The sequence below is a fragment of the Eschrichtius robustus genome, chromosome 10, assembly GCF_028021215.1.
Source record: "Eschrichtius robustus isolate mEscRob2 chromosome 10, mEscRob2.pri, whole genome shotgun sequence".
NCBI lineage: Eukaryota > Metazoa > Chordata > Mammalia > Artiodactyla > Eschrichtiidae > Eschrichtius > Eschrichtius robustus.
The window spans coordinates 82291997-82313461 of record NC_090833.1 but is presented as its reverse complement, the minus strand read 5'-3'; the positions used below and the strand labels follow the sequence as shown (position 1 = coordinate 82313461).

Here is a 21465-nt window from a genome sequence, read left to right as displayed (position 1 = left end):
ACATATTCCAGGTGTGGGTATTGCCCTAACATCTGCCTGCCAGAGCCACGGGCTCTATGCCTTAACTACTGTTTGAAGGAGTTTGTGAAAGTTTTTCATAGCTGTCAACCAGAATGTGTATGAGAAAGATCATGAGTTTATGTGTATATTCCCAAAGTTATGTTTTTTGTTTTTCTATTGTTCTTTACGGTGATTGGAGGAAGACCACTGCATTTTAAGGAAAGCTGCTAAGGGATGTTTCGCTAGAAAAACACAAACAAGCAAAAAAATGCGATTTGCTTTTACAAACGTTTGAGGATGGTTTTTGGTTAAAAATAGAAAGTCATTTTTTTCATTTTCATTTTAGGGAACCTGCTCACCTAATCGTTTCCTATCCCCATCCCCATTTCTGGGCAAGGTTTCAAAGTGGAGATGAGGAAGTCTGACTCTGCTTTATAAACGGCTGTTCCTCTCCCCGTGTTCTCAATGTTAACAAACCACCCAAATGATAATACCCTGAGATCTGCTGATGCAAAAAGGGGCCCCTAAGCTGCCCTGTGGTGACGCTTGGCCTCCCCAGCCCTCGTCTGGCAGGTGACAGAGGGCTGTGAGAGAGGAGCCCTGCCATTTTTAGTGCAAATACATGCTCCTGGCATTTTAAAGGGGATTTTTGCATTTTTCCCCTTCTCTGCTCCTCAGCGGTTTTCTCATTGTTAACACTTACATGGCTGAGTAAATGCTTTTCAGCTGTTGACTTAAGTACAATTCAGTCTTCTCCATCTCTTCCCTCCCATTTCCAACCTCCCCTTTCCTTCTCTTCTTCTAGTAGGAGTGTTTACCTAAACGTGAGCTTTTGTTTGCTGGGATATTGTGCCATGTGCATGTACCAAGAGCCCACTGGATCTGTCCGAACACCTCTGGGGAGGTCGACGTGAACCCCGGTGCTGTTCCCTCTTCCAAAGCAGGAAACAGAGAAGTTAAGTGTCTTGCTCAAGGTCACTGTTTGAAGTCCCTTTTGAAGTTTGGGCACTCATACCCTGGGGGATTTGGGGTTCCCACCACCCCATGTGCTTCTATCACTGATGCCAAAGCCTTAGTACCACAGTAGAAATGAACTATGGTGTTGCCCCCCGTGGGGTGACCATGCTTCCCAATCTAGTAAAGCCACACAGTGGCTCTTCATGATGACACAGTCGGGGAAGGGCCCTGAGCAGAGTGTGGGCTTTATTGCCTGCGTGCTACCTCCGTGCCAGGTGTTTCCTGCTCTGCAGATAGCTCCTTCATCAGACATTTCCAACTCTGATTCTGCGCCAAATGTTTGGCACAGGTAAGAGGCATCCTTTGCTTCCTTCCTCTCTCCCTGTAGCTGAAGAATAAAAAACATGGAAGCTGGAATGGCAGAGACACTGAGCTGCTAGGAGAAGGGGTAGGCTCGTCTCCAAAAGGGGATTTCGACCTTAGACTCATACCGGGGAGCACATGCCGGCTATCACCTGGAGCCTGGGAAAGCTCCTTTTCCGGCATTTACACGGCTGGTGTTTTGACCCCAAACCACTGCCAACACACATGGGGGGGTTGTTTAATGATTAAAATTTTTAAATAGTTGTATTTCCCCCCTTGTTTAGTTTTCTAGAAGGTAGTAAAGAGAATTGCACTTACATTTGTGGATTTGATTGCGTGGAGATGAGAAAAAGGGAATGGGTGGGTGTGGTCTTCCCTCACCCCTGAAATCCTTTATCCTCCTCCATAGCATTTATGACCTTCAATATCCTATATGTTTTGCTTATTTATTTTGATTTTATACCTGTTTACCCCACTAGAGTGTGTCCTCCGTGAAGACAGAATTGCTTGTATTTGTATCTAAACCTGGGCCTGTTACCTAGTAGGTACTCAAAATTTTTGTTGATTGAATTAATTAATCCTTCCACTAGACGTAGCTATTCGAACCAACTCCAGAGTCCCTGAATTTGTTCCAGATGTTGAAGGGCAGAGGCTGAATTGTAGGACCTGAGATTTTCAAAATATAAATCCTAGAAATTGCTATAGTGATTCAGACGGTAGACCTTCTAGACTAGTATTTTGACGGGATGAATGTGATGGCAACGCCTGGCTGTTCGCCTTGACATCTGCCTCAGAGGTTGGGCATCATCATTCATTCATTCAGCCAGACAGGCAGAGAGTCGATCTTTTATCAATAATTAGCTCTGGGGATAGAAAGCTGAACAAGACATATAGGCCCATTCCCTCATAAATCTTGTCATCTATAACTAGATCAACATTTTTGGGGGAAATTATTTATCTTTTCAGCCTCCCCCAACCCTGTGAAGAAGCATTCCTTAGTGTCAGTGATGCTGGATCAATATGAGACAGCCGTAGGGGTATATATGATGGTGGAAGAAAATGGGTAGAAAATTTCAGACTTGAAAAGTGCTGCCTCCTGATTTTTCTGCTACCTGCTCGCATCCCTTCTCTGATAAGGGGTCTAGTGGTGAGCATATCACTAGTACCTTGTATTCGTTTCTTCCATGATCACATCCTAGCAAATGGCAAGATGCTTAGTGACTTTTTTCTATGTGGCTTAGCAACAGCATATATGAAAAGAATTCCAGCTGTTGGTCTTTTGTAGATTCAGAGCGAGTCAACACTGAGATGAGGCTGTGGAGGGTGAGCAACAATTTTGTCCAGAGCGAGGCCGGTGATGGTCCCCTCACCTGAGCAGCTCTGGCAACCCCTGGAGCCCTGTGCTTGAGGAAGCACAGAGGAGGGAAGAATACACCCAGGGTGAGGGCACTCAAAACTGTTTCATATGAGGAACAGCTAAAAGAACTGGGGATGTTTATTTTAGAGAAGACTCAGAAGAACCGTAAGCTCTGTCTTCGAATGGTGGAAGGGCTCTCCATGTGGGAGAAGCATTAGATCATTCTGGAGCCTCAGGTCTTGGAACAAGGATAGCTGGGTGATAGGACTTCCGACAGTCAGGGTATTCAAAGGTGGCTGCCTGGGGAGCCACCTCTGAGCCTCACTGCTTGATCCCTTAGGAGGAATGCAAGTCCTAATCTGTATCCTATCCGATGAGCCCAGATTCCTATTGAAGCCAGCCTAGGGCATGGCAAGCAGATATGCTGACCAGGTAGAAGAGAAAATGACAGCTCTCGTTTGGGTCTGCCTTCTGTGATCCTCCTTTCCTCTGTTTGCCTTCTGTCAGCTGATTTTATTCCCCAAAATTCAAATATTGGGAGTCTCTATTAAAATATATATATTTAATAATATATGAAATAGTTAATGATACATGGAATAAAAATACATGCATTTAATGATATATATAATATACATTATTATTATATATAATATATATATTATATACATTATAGAATTGCTTGTATTGTAATGTGGGAGCAACCTGAATGATGATTAAAAAAGAATAGTTGAGTAAATTCTAATGTATCATATGAACTGTTATGCAGTTATTATAGACAGTGAGTTAGATCTGTATCTACTGGCCTAGATGGATGGGCAGGCTAGAGAGTTAAATGAGAAAAGCAAGAGAAACATATTCAATATATAGTATGATCTTGTTTTGTGAGAATAAATTATATTTTAAGATTTACGTATGTAATCATGTTGGCATATAGTTTGTGTGAGGATGGCAAAAGTGGGGAAGCATAGAGATGAAGTGGTTGTTGACAGTGGTTGGAGAGTTTTGGGTGGGGTGGGGACCTGTGGGACAGAAGGGGCAGGAATAGAGACAAAGTGAAGGAAAGTGAGAGGGGACGGCTCATGCATCTGTCTGTCTATCAATATCCATCTATCTACCTATCTATCATCTATCTATCATCTGTCTATCTAGCTTCATTGGTTGTGCTTAAACATGTCTTAATTTTGAGGACTTTAATAAAAGAAAGAAGAAAGAAAGAAAGAAAGAAAGAAAGAAAGAAAGAAAGAAAGAAAGAAAGAAAGAAAGAAAGAAAGAAAGAAAGAAAGGAAGAAAGAAAGGAAGAAAGAAAGGAGAAAACGTCTTTCTCTTTTATGCTATTTTCTTTTTTTTTACTCTGTTGCTCTTATAAAAACTGTCTCAACGTTTCTGTTAAGGACACTCCGGAGGTTTTATAATAAAAAAAAAACTATTAGTTTTCATTCTTTTGAGATGATGATTTAAACAAGTTGAAAGAAATCTGGGGAATGTATAAAGATAAAATATTTTGAATCAAAATTGAGTTTCTAGATATCGTGAAAGATGAATGACTTAAGAATCATTTGTATTTTTCTTCATTGTTTCTTTGCTGTATAAGAGGTGTCCATTTTCTCCTAGTGCTCCAGAAAAATGTTCCCTTTCTTAAATCTAGGGAACACAGGGTCAGGTTAGGAGCGCCCAACTCAGTTAAGAAATTTGCTAGTTTCTGGTGGGGAAGTGGAGCATTGAGTGGAGGGTTCTGACATCTCTGTGTGTGTGTGTGTGTGTGTATGTGTATTTTTAATCAGTTTTTCTCTGCTGAAATATCCAGCAAGATGCTGCTATGTTTTTCTGGGATTTGGATACTTTCTTTCAAACTATTTAAAATAATTGTTTTCCATATTAAATTATCCTCATTATACATTCATTTTTGATGCCGATAGTTCTTTCTACATAAAGAATTTGTCTACATACAGAATAGCCCCAGATGTTGTAGAATTGGCTGGTGATTTAACCCCTGCTGATTATGAAAGAAGATTTGAGACAGTATAGGGTGCTGTTTCATATTCACATTTGGATGTAGTCTCAGAGCTGATCCCAAGCAGCCATACTGATACAGAGACAAATAATGAGTGGGTATGTCAGATCCATAGAAATAATAATACTAACCATCGTATTTCTTTGATTTTAAGATGCTCGTTTTATATACTAACTGAAATCTGAATGCATCTTACTGCACTTGTGTGCATTTATTAGGTTAATATTGCAAGTCAACAGTGGTCTTATAATTAAAAGAAATCCTATAGAATCCCCTTGGCTGGCTATTGAGTTCTGGATGTTTTAATGCAATTAGAACATTCCAGAATCAATGAACCTCAACCAGAATTTCAGCCTGCATAGTGCTATCCTGATTTAGACAAAGCAGGAAGTTATAAAAGTGTTTCTTTTCATGCAATCAACTGCCTCATTGATAGATAACACTAAAATAATCCTAAAATTATACAAAGTAGGATCTGTGCATGGAGACTCCATTTTTTAAATCCTGATTTTAGGTCAATGGCGCCATCACTTTGGGAAAACTAGTCATGTGCAGTGACATTTTTCCACCTCACAGGCCAAAAAAATATTTCACTAGGCCAAAAACCTGAGTGGTACTTATGAACAATTTATCTGTCAGAAGAGAATGGGAAGAATGGAAGAGAAAATGTTATTTGAATCTGTGACCTGGAGAGAAGGAAAGAGCCATGACATGGAAAGCTGTGCTGACTGACTAGGTTGCCTGTATCCTGAGTTTGCTTTAGGTGTCTTGTCAAGCATTTCCATTGAGTTTTGTTGTCACTGTTGCTTCGTTTTTTTGGGCATAATATCTGTTCTTTCAGAAAATCCCCCTGCCCCTCCCCCCAGGCTAGGCTGGAAGGCTTCCTGGCTGACTCTCCTGTGTGTGTTTGAGTCCATGGTCTTTTGCTGCTTTTCTCATGCTTTTTCTTTATGACGTTTCAGCTCATCCACCATACACCATGTGCTTTAGAGTGAAATTCTACCCACACGAACCCTTGAAGATTAAAGAAGAGCTCACCAGGTATTTTTTTGTTTGTTTGTATGTTTAACGTGCCCCTTGAACCAGCCAGGGCCTCTGAGTTTTACTCTTGTCTAGAGTGGAGTGTCTCCAGCAAGCAGGCGCTCAGCTCAGCATTTGGCTTGGAATGTTTCTCTTACACTTAAGTGTCTTGGGACTTTTCAAACCGTTGTCATTGGGAGTGTAATTAACTGCACAAAAAAGCAGTAGGTTTAAGGAGGAGGTGCTCTCTGAAAGCACCTGACAGTGGGATGCTAAAAATAAATAGAAGATCACTGCGTTTAGGATATGGGCAAATTCATAGCTAGTGCAGCCCCTGGGACCTGTCTTTTGGATCTAAGCTTTTCTGAAGGGAAAAGATCCCTTGACAGAATGATGGACTGTTTTGTCATCCCACGTTCCGCTTGCTAAATGACCGACCGCGGAGCCGGCTTCCCTCTCCTTGTAGACTCTTCTCAGCCCAACTCTGCATTTTCTGGTTCTCAGGCCAGGGCCACGTGGCAAATAGTCCACCTTCTGGGGGTTTGGCTTCTGTGAACAGCCTTGGCCAATGCCACTGAGCAGGGTCCCGAGAGGGCCAACTCGGTGGATGGAGAAGAGCCCATGTGTGCTTAGCTCTTAATGAGGCTCTGATCTGGTGACCGAAAAAAGCCATTGTGTCTAGTCATCTCTCAGAATAATCTGCGTGGGTCCGAATGCAGCAGAGAAGCAAAGGCAGTTGACATTGATCACCATGTGCAGAGTCGCGTGCTGGGTTCTAGGGTATTGTGCTCTCTCATTATCCACGAGGGTCTGGTAAAGCTCTACCATAGTGACACCAGGTGATGTTGGGAGGGAGCCATTCTCTGTTAGTAATTTGTGCACAGCCATTGGTGGAGGTTTGTGCTTGGGGGCGGGGCAGGGTATGCGTGGGAAAGGAGATGATGGACATTGTAAGTAGTGGTTGGTGTTTTGCAATCTGGCCTGCTTTTTTTTTTTTTTAAATTAAGGTAAAATTCACATAACATAAATTTTTTTCACCGTTTCAAGGAGTACAATTCAGTAGCATGAAGTACATTCACAATGTAAGGCAACCATCACCATTATCTAGTTCCAGAACATTTCTTATCACCCCAAAAAGAAAGCCTGTACCCATTAGCAGTCACTACCTACTCTCCCATCCCCCAGACCCTGGAAACCACTCATCTGCTTTCTGTCTCTATGGATTTACCTGTTTTGGACATTTCATATAAATGGAATCAAATGGTATGTGGCTTCGGCCTGCTTTTGGCTTGAAAAATTTATTCATTTATTTGTTAAGTACTTCCTCAGTTCCTGCTGTCTGCAAGGACTATATGAGCCACCTAAATAAATAAATAAAGATATTTGTCCTACCCTCTGGGTGCTAACAGTGTAATTAGGAAGGTCAAATCAAATACTAATGCCAGGCATTATTTCATCAGGGGCCAAAATGGCTCACTTTTGTCACTTGTTTTCTTTAAAATCTTATCCAGAGGATAAAAATTGAATATGTGTCACAATATAAATTAAGGATGGGTCTTTGGTTGGTGATGTTGAGAAAAGTCCCATTTGAAAGTAAAAGGGTACAAAGTTTTAGTTAAATCCCTCTCAATTGAATTTGCTAGCACTTCCCTGAATTTGTCTGAATAACTGAGGTATGAATTGTGTGACATTGCGAACATTTTTATGTCTCCAAAGGAAATTTAGACGATACAGGTAGAAATGGGCTTTTCTGAGTCCACACAGTCCTTAGAATTCAAAAGGAGTCTACAAACTGTGGAATGACTGAGGTACTTATGATTTAAACCCTATCTTGAAAGAATTTAGTTTTTATTGTTTGATAAGTTATTTTATCATAAGATTAATCTAAAATTTAAGAATTTAATAAATGAGAAGCTAAGATCACATTCATGACCAGGCTTAGGGGTAAAGAAACAATGAGAAAAAAGCAGTTTTAAAAGAGCAAAAGAACAAAAATACTCACCAAAAAGGATATTTGAAATCATTTTTTTAATCCTTCTTTTATCTATCCATTTACACAGTCACCTTACAATCCTTTAGATTTCTGAGGCATTTGTAAATGCTATATACAATTGACTGTAATAAAAGCATGTTGGTTTTAAATTTTTTAGTAAGAACCACCTTTAAATTCATGTTAGATAGAGAAGCATATCATTAATGGTGGCGTAATAATGTATGCCCCAGATCCCCTTGTGTTTTTGTTGCTTAATTCTTTCATGCAGGGAGGGGTGAGACTGAAGGAAAATGCATTATTATTATTATTATTTTGGTGGCTATTATATTAAAAAATGAGTATCTGAACCTGAAGCCATTTGTAAGGCTCAGTGGATTATGTGGAATCCATAATAATCCATGATTATCTCTAGAGTTCACTAATATGAGCAAGGACCCAAACTCAGCTGTTGTGAAAGCAGATTTTCTTTTCTCAGGAAGCTTTTGTCAAGCTCAGTTTCTGAGTTATGGGATCAGAACCCAAACGTCTCATTCATCAGTAAATATTTATTTGAAACTATTTTCCACTACTAAACTCACCAAAACCTGGAAAGGAATGCTTTTTGTTCAATGCATACGTGCAGCACGCAGAAAAGAAACTTGGTGGCATTTAGCCAGGTAGCTTACATTCTTTAAGAAAGGAAAGATTTCATCATCTCAAGTATTTGTGTGACCTTGGCATTGTGAACGATCTAGGGCCGTGGTCCTCAAAGTCACGTCCCTGGATTAGCGCAACAGCATCACTTGGGAACTTGGCCTCTGCCCCAGACCTGGGATGGGGCTCTGCAATCTGTATTTTCACAAGCCCTCCAGGTAATTTTAAAGCATGTCAAATTTTAAGAACCATTACTCTAAGGCAATTGGATTTTCAAAAGTATTAGCTTCTTTAGGCAGATATTAGAGTGTACAATTCAGTGGGTTTAGTATGTTCATAAAATTGTGCCACCATCACTGTGATCTCCTTCTAGAACATTTTTATCACTGCAGTAGGAAACCTAGTATTCAAGCAGTCTTTCCCCATGCCCCACTCCCCCCAGCCCCTGGCAGCTACTAAGCTCTGTTTTTGTCTCTGTAGGTTTGTCTATTCTGAAATTTTATACAAATGGAATCATATAATATGTGGCCTTTTATATCTGACTTTTCACTTAGCTTAAACTTTTCAAGGTTCTTCCATGTTGTAGCGTGCATCAGTAGGTACTTCATTCCTTTTATGGCTGAATAATATTCCATTGTATGGATATATCACTTTCTTTTATCCTTTCATCAGTTGATGAGCATTTGGTTTAGCTATTATGAAGAATGCTGCTATGAGCATTCATATACACATTTTTGTGAGGACCTAGATTCTGATTTAATTGGGTCTAGGGTAGGGTCCACGTTGGTATTGTTTAAAAGCTCCCCCAGGTGATTCTAACATGCAGTCCCTCTGAGAACCTCTGGTTTAGAGCCTTATTACTCAAGCGTGGTCCATGGGCCTGCAGCTCAGCATCACTGGGGAGCTTATTAGAAATATGGACTCTTGGGCCCCACCCAGACCTACTGAACCAGAACCCACATTCTAACAGCATCTCTGGGTAATTCACGAGCTTACTAAAGTGTGAGAGGGACCAGTTTAGGGAGATACTCTGGGTCCTTGATGGCCAGTGTAATACTGTTCCCTTGACAAAATGTACACTAACTCCAGATAAGAAATTTATTAGGGACTACCTTTATGTCCTGCACACAATTCCATACAAAGTGGGGGACAGAGAGTGTCACTTGAACCTCCATCGTGTGCCCGGTGCCTAGCACTGTCATGGCATAAAGCGGGTGTGAGATAAAGATTCATCAAGTGGAAGCACCAGGGAGCCACTGAACCCTTCAATGCATCTGTGTGTCCGGGGATGGCGAGCTCCAGCACTTGGGGAGGCGGGGGTCGGGGGGCTGCCAGCACCTGAGTGATCTGAGTACCTCAATCACACGTTCTGAGAGGGGTTGTGCATGAGGCTACTCACAGGCTGAGTAAAGATCAGATTATTTGAGCCCTGGAGGTAGTGACTGGGACCGATTGGGTGGTACTCCCCACCTGGCCTCAAGAACCTGGAAAGAAGAAAAAAAGGTTGGTCTCTGTGACTTAAACTCCAAAATAAACAGAAAGAATCTGCACACACCTATAAAGTTAGTCAGAAACAATAGACCCCAGGCCTGAGCCTTCAATGAAAGAATCAATCTGGCTAAGACATAGGAGGAGATCTGAAGAGGGCGTGGTCAGCGTAGAGGAACAGAAGGGGCAGTGACAAGATGAGCCTGAGCCAGGGGTGGTGACCTGGCACCGCGCCCCCCGCCATCCCCAGCTGAATCAGGCCCATGCGTATTTTTCGTTTGGCACTCCAGTTTTTTCAAAAATAGAGTTTGCTGCAACATTTAAAATTCAAAGGATTTCACTTCTAAACCCGTCGCCGTGGCGCTGGAGCTGCTGCACAGCGGCTGACCCCTTCGCGGGAGCCAGCACCCTCTGTTCTGCTTCCCGAGCCCCGAGCCCCAGCCTGTTTCACTCAGTATCAGGTTTGTCTGGCCCTGAAGTCGTCTGTTTGCCATCCCTGGAGAAGCGGAGAGGACACTAAACAGATGACCGCTCGTGCTGTGAATAAGTTGGCTTTCTGGCCTCCTAACCAAGTCTTTTTGAGATTGATGAACATGAGTCTGTCTGCCCCCGGGACTAGTCTCTGTAGACTGAGTCCGATTCCTGACTGCTCATTCCACGGAGAGCTCAGGCAGCCTGTACCTGAGGTGCTGGTGGTGGTGACAGTGGCTGCGGTTGTCCTTGTGTGGGACTTTCTGCCAGGGACGGTGGCTGCTAGGCCCTGTGGCTCTCCTGCATCCTTCCTGTATCTCTTTGGAAAGGGCCAGCCACGCAGCTCTGGAAGCTGCCGCAGACACTTCAGGTTTTCTGAACTCTGGGGGCTCCTCCCAGTTTTCCTCTACTTGCCCTCTGGGGGGCTTGGGTAGGGCTCCGGTGACCCAGGTGGATGAAGCATGAGCAATCCTTCCACTTCTTCCAGGCCTCGGCCAAAACTTAGGGCAACTCTTTCTCCTTTTGCATTGCAGGTATCTTTTGTACCTGCAAATTAAAAGAGATATTTTCCACGGTCGACTGCTCTGCTCCTTTTCAGATGCTGCCTACCTGGGTGCCTGTATCGTCCAAGGTAAGTGTGGCCACGGCTGCCCGTCCCCACCATTGTACTGGACAGAGACTCCCTCCTCCCCAGCCTGTGCCCATCCAGCCCTTGTCATGGTTTGAGGCCAGGCAGGGCTGGGTACTTAGCAATGGACCCCCGCCTCCCCTTCCCTCCCAAGCCTCTGGGGTCCTGGTGGAAGGCTGGGCTGCAGTGGTCACAGGGACCTCTGCAAGAACGAAGGTCCTCAAGGCCCCGAGGTAGAGCTCAGACTCTCTGTTTCAAAGGGGCTGGAATGCGTGACTTTATAAGAAGCTCTGCAGGGATATGGGGTGTTCTGTGCTCTGAGCTCCGACCACCAGGTGTGGGGCGTGATGGGAATATTGAGCGGGGAATCTTATGTCCAGGAAGGTAGGTGTCCTTTCAAACCTTTGAAGTGAAATATCAAAGCATTTATACATATGTATTCACATGAGTAGTATGTGTATATATGTGCACTGTATCTAATGCTTCAGCTTTTCTAGTCACGGAGTATGGTGAGGAGAGTACCAGGCTCACAGCCTGTCATTCTGCAGTTTGAACCTGAATTCCCGTTTCCTGGTTATTTCACCATAGACAAATGATTTAAACTCTTTAAACTTCGGTGTCTTCATATACTGAATGAGGTGGTCATACTTGTGTGACAATTTCATGAGACTTATTCTCAGGGTTGAACAAGCCCCAGAGGGTGCGGCATTGGGAAGTAGCAAGCATATAGGACCCAGGGTAAGCTTCTGGATGTTTCGACCTGTAAGAAAAAAGTGTTTGAGAGAAAGCTGTCTCCAGAGCCCAAGGCAGAGCATCGTCATGGGGACGGGCCCAGGACCCAAGTGAAGGATGACTCAGATGTTCTGTTCCCCTGGGTCAGCTGGGAGGCAGCTGGCAGCAGGGCCTGCTTGGAGGGACTCAGGTGTTCCAGCCATTTGTAGCATGGATGCTGATGACATGTTTATGAGAGAAGGGGAGGGTGGAGAGGGGAACTAGGAGAAGAGAGGAGGGATGGAGGGGAGAAGGAAGGAAGCAGGTGAGGACAAGGGGAGAGAGAGAGATTACCAAGTGAGCATGTCACCCTTATAAAGGATCTGAAATAACGAAGAAGCTTATGATGGGGTCATAAGTGGATCATGACAATCGTCTGTCTGATCACAATTCCAACCTTCATTCGCAGCTTAAGAGAGACACCCGTCATTCTCCTGGGGGTTTCACTGTCACTCACCACTGTCCCCATGGGATGCTGTGTGCTGTGAAATAGTTCCTAGGACCCTGTTTCCAGGTGTGTGTGCTCTCTGAGAATTCTGAAGTCTATCTGTGTTGCTTTTCCCCATCCTCTGGGAGCAACCTAGTGCCGCGCAGCAGATTTTGGCAGTGGTGTTAAAACCCTTGGAGATACTCAAGTTTAAAGTTAGAATGACAGTGATAGCCTGATGGGAAATAGTCCTTCCATCTGCCCCAAGGTAGAGTGTGTGCTTCTGAAAGCTGCCTCTCTTATATAGAGCTAAGGAATGTTCAAACCCCATAGTTCTTCTTCCCTGTGAAGACTGCAAGTGCCTAGTTAGGGTGCACTGTCTTCCATATGGGAAAAGCAAATCGATACTAATCCAAGCAACAGACTGGCATATGAGGATTTCAGGACGCATTTAGGCATTAGTGAATCATGGTCAGTTGTCCAAGGACAAGCTCAATATGGATCTGTAATGGGAAAACTCTCCATCCTGTTTTATGTTTGAAATAAAGCCACAAAGCCTCCATCCAGATGATCAGGGCCCTATTTTATCCCTCGTTGCTGTTATCACTGACCATACTCGCAGATGCTGTCGAGAGAGTAGAGTTGGAAGTGAACTGACAGACCTCAAGAAAACCTTTCAGCTCTAAAGCGCAGCAGTGTCCATGGACCATTTGTAGCAAATCCAGTAAAAGCTGGATTCATCAAGTTCTCTGATGCTAGGGGTGGTGTTACAGCAGCTCTAAAGATCATTACAAATGCAGATAAAGATCTGCTTTGTCAGAACTGCTTATGCTTACAGAGAGTGATAGGGAATGTGGAGTAAATGATTAGAAAGCAGAGGACATGTGACTTTTTACTGGCCTCTTGTTTGCTAACACTCTTTGAAGGAGCATGTTTTAAGCTTCAGAATATTCTGAGTATATAAAACAGGCAGCCACCCAGAGTCTTGCCACCTGTACACACTGAATACAATGAGCATATTCAATACATGCTTTGCATTGTCTTCATAATACCAATTGCAAAACAAACACACGAAGCCCTAGGAATCTATTTATGTTCTTTCTTGATACAAATATCTTTCCTGTCCCTTCTACAAAACAGCAATATGGCAGGATTACTGTTCTTATCTCCTCTGCCTGGTGTGTCCAATCCCTGTGGGTCTGTGGCTCTGTCTTGATATTCAGAACTCCGTTCAGATGTCACTTCCTCTGAGAAGTCTTCCTAGACTATTAAAATAGCCTCTCTCTGCACATCATTCTTTCTCATGCCCCTGTTCTGTTGTCTTTTAAGCACTTATATTTGAAATTATCTTGTTGAATTGTTTGGGGGCTTATTATGCATTGCCCCTTATGTAGAATCTAAATTCCATGGAAGTGGAACTCTGGGGGTCTTTTTCACCGCAGTACCCCCGTGTCTGGCACACAGTAAGTTCTCCACTAAATATGTTAAGTGGACCAGGGCACTTGCCTAAATTGCACCAATGTATGCTTTATTTCTATACTTGAGAAAGTGGTTGTTTCACTACCTCATCCATGTATTTGTCATGTGTTCTCTCAACATTTATTGAAGAGCTCCTAGGTGGCAGGCCACTGCAATGTGAAGTCCCTGTGGGGGGAAGGGGACAGACAAGTAAACAGGAAGCTGTGATATTGTGTTAAGGTCTAAACAGAGGGACACACAGGGTCCCTGCTCTGACCCCAGGAGGGCCCCCCACTCAGCAAGGGTAGTCAGGGAAGGCTCCCAAAGGAGTTGACCCTGGGGCTGTAATGTCCTGTATCTCAAGTTCTTTTGGAATGAGTCCTCTCCAAACCAGGGGAAGTGCCACTGTCATGCTTGCCCTTTGTACTTACCATCAGCCTATCACACTCATCCTTTTGCTTCAACTTTTTGGATTTTGCTGACAATTAAATTCTCTTTAATTTTAATTTAATTTAATCTTAATTTAAATTCTCACAAGCCATCCCATGTACTGTATGTTATTTGTTGTAAGTTTACCCTCATCGTCACATGTGGGAGAGAGAACCACAGGCTCCTTACCCAACTCCTCTATGGAAAACAAAATTTGAAGTTAGAAGTCCTTAATCATTTATAAACGGCCTTTTGCTTCAGGTAAAGTCAGAGTTAAAGACAAGCTTTAAGGAACAAGAAAGCTGGGCATGTGATGGGGGAGACATTGACATTTACCTTGTCAGCAACCCTGTGCGGTTTCCATGGCATTTCTTCTCTAGTTTGCTGGCATTTGCCAGGCTACTTATTTGCTGTGTTTAGCAGTACAAGGCCATTGTACTTCACAAGTTTTCCTGGAAAGAGAAATGCCCACCCAAAACAATACAAGCACAAACAACACCACCCGTCAATTGTGCAAGGTGACATTGCATTGGACATGGCCTAGTTTAATATCAGTGGTCCGTTCCCTGAGGAAAAGCAGGCACTGGGTTATACCATCCCCTAAATTTTGGGGTCCATAGCCAGCTCACAGGGGCATGTGTATGTGTGTGTGTTTGCGTGTATGTGTAGGTGTGTTATGTGTGTTTCTTTTGAAACTTAGATTGAGTTAATCACCAGTTCGTGGCTCACTTTTCATCACTGGTCCCATCTATTGATTGATTGATTTCCCTTTTTTCATTATTCTCCATTTCTGTTCCTAAAGGCAACAACTGGGTTCATGTGTATCTTTGACTTGGCATACATCCTTATAAAATGATTAGTATTGTCTTGTGTGTATATACTCAAGTTTCATAAAATAAATGGGGCTATAGAACTCATTTAATCCTTCCTTTTTATGCTCAGGACACTGAGGAATCTATTCATATTTCTGGGTATACATCTAGTTTGTTGCTTTTAATTCCTACAGAGTATCCAGTAGGGTGCATTGCCCATGTGCTATTTACTGCTCCCATCAATAATGAACACCCAAGTTGCCCCATATCTTTTTTCACACCTGGAGTTTTTTAGAATATACGCCCAGAATTGGGATTGCTGGGTAATAATATTAGACTAAGTACTCCTAGCTTGCTCTCTAGAAGAGCTACGTACACCAAGAATCTTCGGACATGTACAAGTACTTCTATTTCTTCATGTCCCTGCCAACACATAGAATCATCCGGCTTCCTAAACTTTTTGTTAATCTCATAGGTGTAAATTGACATCTTCTAGTTTTGGTTTGCACAGCTCTCATTACTGGTGAGTTTGGGCAGCTCTCCATACATGAGGCCTTTGGGTTTCCCCTTCTATGAATTGGCTGTTGATATTCCTTGACCATTTTCCTATTGGAATTCCTGCTCATGTACTTATAGATTTGTAGGGGTTCTTTCTTTATTCTAGATATTAGCCTTTGTCAGATTTAGATTTTGCAAATATGTTATTTCAACTTATCTATTATTTTGACTATGATGTCCTTTAATGAACAGAAATATTTTTATTTTGATATGATCAAATTAATCAGTTTCCCCTCTATGGCTGATGGCATTTTGGGTCTTATTTTACTTAAAATAAGTCCTTCCTCCTGTGGTATACATTTTAAGTTGTTTTCAGAACTCTGTAATTTGAGCTCTATTAAGAAGCTTTAAAGAGCTTTGCTTTCCTCCCAGTTTTATCCTTTTACAGTCATTAGATGATTCAACAATGAAGGGACAGTAGATACAAATTACTGAGTTGGATGTGATTTTGCAGATGTGCTTAAGGCATATTGATTTCTATCTACTTCAAAGTCATGTTGGTGATCAAGTTCCTCAGTACCATTTTCCCACCATCTTTAATCTACTTTCCTGGGCCATTTCTGCCTGAGATACTTGCCCCTTCTGGCTCATTTCCCTTAGCAAGCTTGTGGAATCAGTACAAAGTATTCCCGCTGCAAGAACATCACCTTTGCTGCTTCAGGCTCTGCTCGATGCATATCCTAGGTCCATCTTCTCATAGACCCTCTGGGTGCTCAGAGATGTGCAGGCATTTCTTTTTACCCTTAAAGACCCTCTGGACGCACCCTATATTAGAACCCGGCAACAACCTTAATCTGGGATGCTCAGCCATACTTTGATACACACTCTTTAATTTGAAGAGCAATCCATTTATTTTAAAGTACAATCCTCTTGGGTACCTTTATGTTGTGATTTTTCATTGATTGAGCCACACCTGCACAAATCTCAGAGCCAGCAGCTCTAGCCAGGGAATTCCTTGACTCAGAGAAAATTAACTGTGAAAGGAAACTTGAGGAACACCCAGTGGTTTCCAGCTAGAGGTGGTAACACCTCCTATTGTGGGGAGCATTTGGAAACATTGGGAGGCATTTTTGGTGGTCATAATATCTGGGTGTGCCACCAGCACTTAGTACCTGAAGGGTAGGGGTGCTAAATGTCTTACCATGCCTTGGAAGGTCTGAAACAATAAAGAATTGTTTATTTCCCCAAATGCCAATAGTGCCTCTTTGAGAAACAATGATTTTAAACTCCTTTATTGTATAGATGAAGAAAATGAGACCCAGAGAGTTCGGCAAGTGCCCAAGCACACACAGCTAAATCTGAACTAGAATATGACCTTCTAGACACTCAGGCTGTGGTCTTTCCACGGATACAAACACATTTCGTTGGGTGAGCTTGTTCCATGATCTTCTTTTGGGTGGCGGGAGCCATTCTGTGTACACCCTGCTCTTTTTGTTTTGTTTTGTTTTTTTGGGTTTTTTTTTGTTTTGTATTTTTGTTTTTGTTTTTTTTAACATCTTTATTGGAGTATAATTGCTTTACAATGTTGTGTTAGTTTCTGCTGTATAACAAAGTGAATCTGCTATACGTATACATATATCCCCATATCCCCTCCCTCTTGCGTCTCCCTCCCACCCTCCCTATCCCACCCCTCTAGGTGGTCACAAAGCACCAAGCTGATCTCCCTGTGCTATGCAGCTGCTTCCCACTAGCCATCTATTTTACATTTGGTAGTGTATATATGTCAGTGATACTCTCTCACTTCGTCCCAGCTTACCCTTCCCCATCCCTGTGTCCTCAAGTCCATTCTCTACATCTGCATCTTTATTCTTGTCCTGCCTCTAGATTCTTCAGAACCCTTTTTTTTTTTAGATTCCATATATATGTGTTAGCATACGGTATTTGTTTTTCTCTTTCTGACTGACACTCTGTGTGACAGACTCAAGGTCCATCCACCTCACTAAAAATAACTCAATTTTGTTTCTTTTTATAGCTCAGTAATATTCCATTGTATATATGTGCCACATCTTCTTTATCCATTCATCTGTCGATGGACACTTAGGTTGCTTCCATGTCCTGGCTATTGTAAATAGTGCTGCAATAAACATTGTGGTCCATGACTCTTTTGAATTATGGTTTTCTCAGGGTATATGCCCAGTAGTGGGATTGCTGGGTTGTATGGTAGTTCTATTTTTAGTTTTTTGAGGAACCTCCACACTGTTCTCCATAGTGGCTGTATCAGTTTACATTCCCAACAACAGTGCAAGAGGGTTCCCTTTCTCCACACCCTCTCCAGCATTTACTGTTTGTAGATTTTTTGATGATCGCCATTCTGACCGGTGTTAGGTGATACCTCATTGTAGTTTTGATTTACATTTCGCTAATGATTAGTGATATTGAGCATCTTTTCATGTGTTTGTTGACAATCTGTATATCTTCTTTGGAGAAATGTCTAATTAAGTCTTTTGCCCATTTTTGGATCGGTTTGTTTGCTTTTTTGATATTGAGCTGCATGAGCTGCTTATATATTTTGGAGATTAATCCTTTGTCAGTTGCTTCATTTGCAAATATTTTCTCCCATTCTGAGGGTTGTCTTTTCGTCTTGTTTATCGTTTCCTTTGCTGTGCAAAAGCTTTTAAGCTTCATTAGGTCCCATTTGTTTAGTTTTGTTTTTATTTCCATTTCTGTAGGAGGTGGGTCAAGAAGGATCTTGCTGTAATTTATGTCAAAGAGTCTTCTGCCTATGTTTTCCTCTAAGAGTCTTTTTTTTTTTTTTGAAGTTTTGAATTTTATTTCATTTATTTTTTATGCAGCAGGTTCTTATTAGTCATCAGTTTTATACACATCAGTGTATACCCCTAAGAGTTTTATAGTGTCTGGCCTTACATTTAGGTCTTTAATCCATTTTGAGCTTTTTTGTGTGTATGGTGTTAGGAAGTGTTCTAATTTCATTCTTTTACATGTAGCTGTCCAGTTTTCCCAGCACCACTTATTGAAGAGGCTGTCTTTTCTCCATTGTATATTCTTGTCTCCTTTGTCAAAGATAAGGTGACCATCTGCGCTTAGGTTTATCTCTGGGCTTTCTATCCTGTTCCACTGATCTATATTTCTGTTTTTGTGCCAGTACCATACTGTCTTGATTACTGTAACTTTGTAGTATAGTCTGTATTCAGGGAGTCTGATTCCTCCAGCTCCATTTTTTCCCCTCAATAGCTTTGGCTCTTTGGGGTCTTTTGTGTTTCCATACAAATTGTGAAAATTTTTTTCTAGTTCTGTGAAAAATGCCATTGGTAGTTTGATAGGGATTGCACTGAATCTGCAGATTGCTTTGGGTAGTAGAGTCATTTTCACAATGTTGATTCTTCCAATCCAAGAACATGGTATATCTCTCCATCTGTTTGTATCATCTTTAATTTCTTTCATTAGTGTCTTATAGTTTTCTGCATACAGGTCTTTTGTCTCCTTAGGTAGGTTTATTCCTAGGTATTTTATTCTTTTTGTTGCAGTGGTGAATGGGACTGTCTCCTTAATTTCTCTTTCTGATCTTTCATTGTTAGTGTATAGGAATGCAAGAGATTTCTGTGCATTAATTTTGTATCCTGCTCCTTTACCAAATTACCTTTTATTTCTTTTCTTCTCTGATTGCTGTGACTAAAACTTCCAAAACTATGTTGAATAATAGTGGTGAGAGTGGGCAACCTTCTCTTGTTCCTGATCTTAGTGGAAATGGTTTCAGTTTCACCATTGAGAACAATGTTGGCTGTGGGTTTATCACATATGGCCTTTATTATGTTGAGGTAAGTTCCCTTTGTGCCTACTTTCTGGAGAGTTTTTATCATAAATGGGTGTTGAATTCTGTCAAAAGCTTTTTCTGCATCTATTGAGATTATCATGTGGTTTTTATCCTTCAACTTGTTAATATTGTGTATCACATTGATCGATTTGCGTATATTGAAGAATCCTTGCATTCCTGGAATAAACCCCACTTGATCATGGTGTATGATCCTTTTAATTTGCTGTTGGGATTCTGTTTGCTAGTATTTTGTTGAGGATTTTTGCATCTGTGTTCATCAGTGATATTGGCCTGTAGTTTTCTTTCTTTGTGACATCTTTGTCAGGTTTTGGTATCAGGGTGATGGTGGCCTCATAGAATGAGTTTGGGAGTGTTCCTCCCTCTGCTATATTTTGGAACAGTTTGAGAAGGATAGGTTTTAGCTCTTCTCTAAATGTTTGATAGAATATTCCTGTGAAGCTGTCTGTTCCTGGGCTTTTGTCTGTTGGAAGATTTTTAATCACAGTTTCAATTTCAGTGCCTGTGATTGGTCTGTTTATATGTTCTATTTCTTCCTGGTTCAGTCTCGGAAGGTTGTGCTTTTCAAAGGATTTGTCCATTTCTTACAGGTTGTCCATTTTATTGGCATATAGTTTCTTGTAGTAATCTCTCATGATCCTTTGTAGTTCTGCAGTGTCAGTTGTTACTTCTCCTTTTTCATTTCTAATTCTGTTGATTTGAGTCTTCTCCCTTTTTTTCTTGATGGGTCTGGCTGATGGTTTATCAATTTTGTTTATCTTCTCAAAGAAACAGCTCTTAGTTTTATTGACCTTTGCTATTGTTTCCTTCATTTCTTTTTCAATTATTTCTGATCTGATGTTTATGATTTCTTTCCTTCTGCTAACTTTGGGGGGGGTTTTTTGTTCTTCTTTCTCTAATTGCTTTAGGTTTGAGGTTAGGTTGTTTATTTGAGATGTTTCTTGAGGTAGGATTGTATTGCTATAAACTTCCCTCTTAGAACTGCTTTTGCTGCATCCCATAGGTTTTGGGCCGTTGTGTTTTCATTGTCATTTGTTTCTAGGTATTTTTTCATTTCCTCTTTGACTTCTTCAGTGATTTCTTGGTTATTTAGTAGTGTATTGTTTACCCTCCATGTGTTTGTATTTTTACAGTTTTTTTCCCTGTAATTGATATCTAGTCTCATAGCGTTGTGGTCGGAAAAGATACTTGATACGATTTCAATTTTCTTAAATTTACCAATGCTTGATTTGTGACCCAAGATATGATCTGTCCTGGAGAATGTTCCATGAGCACTTGAGAAGAAAGTGTATTCTGTTGTTTTTGGATGGAATGTCCTATAAATATCAATTAAGTCCATCTTGTTTAATGTATCATTTAAAGCTTGTGTTTCCTTATTTATTTTCATTTTGGATGATCTGTTCATTGGTGAAAGTGGGGTGTTAAAGTCCCCTACTATTATTGTGTTACTGTCAATTTCCCCTTTTATGGCTGTTAGCATTTGTCTTATGTATTGATGTGCTCCTATGTTGAGAGCATAAATATTTACAATTGTTATATCTTCTTCTTGGATTGATCCCTTGATCATTATGTAGTGTCCTTCTTTGTCACATGTAATAGTCTTTATTTTAAAGTCTGTTTTGTCTGATATGAGAATTGCTACTCCAGCTTTCTTTTGATTTCTGTTTGCATGGAATGTCTTTTTCCATCCCCTCACTTTCAGTCTTTATGTGTCCCTAGGTCTGAAGTGGGTCTCTTGTAGACAGCATATATACGGGTCTTGTTTTTGTATCCATTCAGCCAGACACAGGTCTTTTGGTTGGAGCATTTAATCCATTTATATTTAAGGTAATTATCAATATGTATGTTCCTATTACCATTTTCTTAATTGTTCTGGGTTTGTTATTGTAGGTCTTTTCCTTCTCTTGTGTTTCCTGCCTAGAGAAGTTCCTTTAGCATTTGTTGTAAAGCTGGTTTGGTGGTGCTGAATTCTCTTAGCTTTTGCTTGTCTGTAAAGGTTTTAATTTCTCTGTTGAATCTGAATGAGATCCTTGCTGGGTAGAGTAATCTTGGTTGTAGGTTTTTCCCTTTCATCACTTTCTATATGTCCTACCACTCCCTTCTGGCTTGCAGAGTTTTTGCTGAAAGATCAGTTGTTAACCTTATGGGGATTCCATTGTATGTTATTTGTTGTTTTTCCCTTTTAGTATTTTTATATTAAAAATATTATATAATTTATATTATATAAATTATATAATATTTAATAATATATAAATATTATAAAAGCTGCTTTTAATATTTTTTCTTTGTATTTAATTTT

General features: G+C 41.2%; 1 protein-coding gene across 6 annotated transcripts in view; it reads left to right on the top strand.

The window, feature by feature from the left end:
- The window catches only part of FRMD3 (FERM domain containing 3), a 371558-nt gene that overhangs the window by 259916 nt on the left and 90177 nt on the right, over nt 1-21465 (top strand). For all 6 annotated transcript variants that reach the window (XM_068552180.1, XM_068552178.1, XM_068552177.1 and 3 more), the window contains 2 exons: nt 5651-5729; nt 10827-10924. In XM_068552180.1, coding sequence (XP_068408281.1) covers nt 5651-5729; nt 10827-10924 — 177 coding nt within the window. The remainder of the gene's footprint in view (nt 1-5650; nt 5730-10826; nt 10925-21465) is intronic.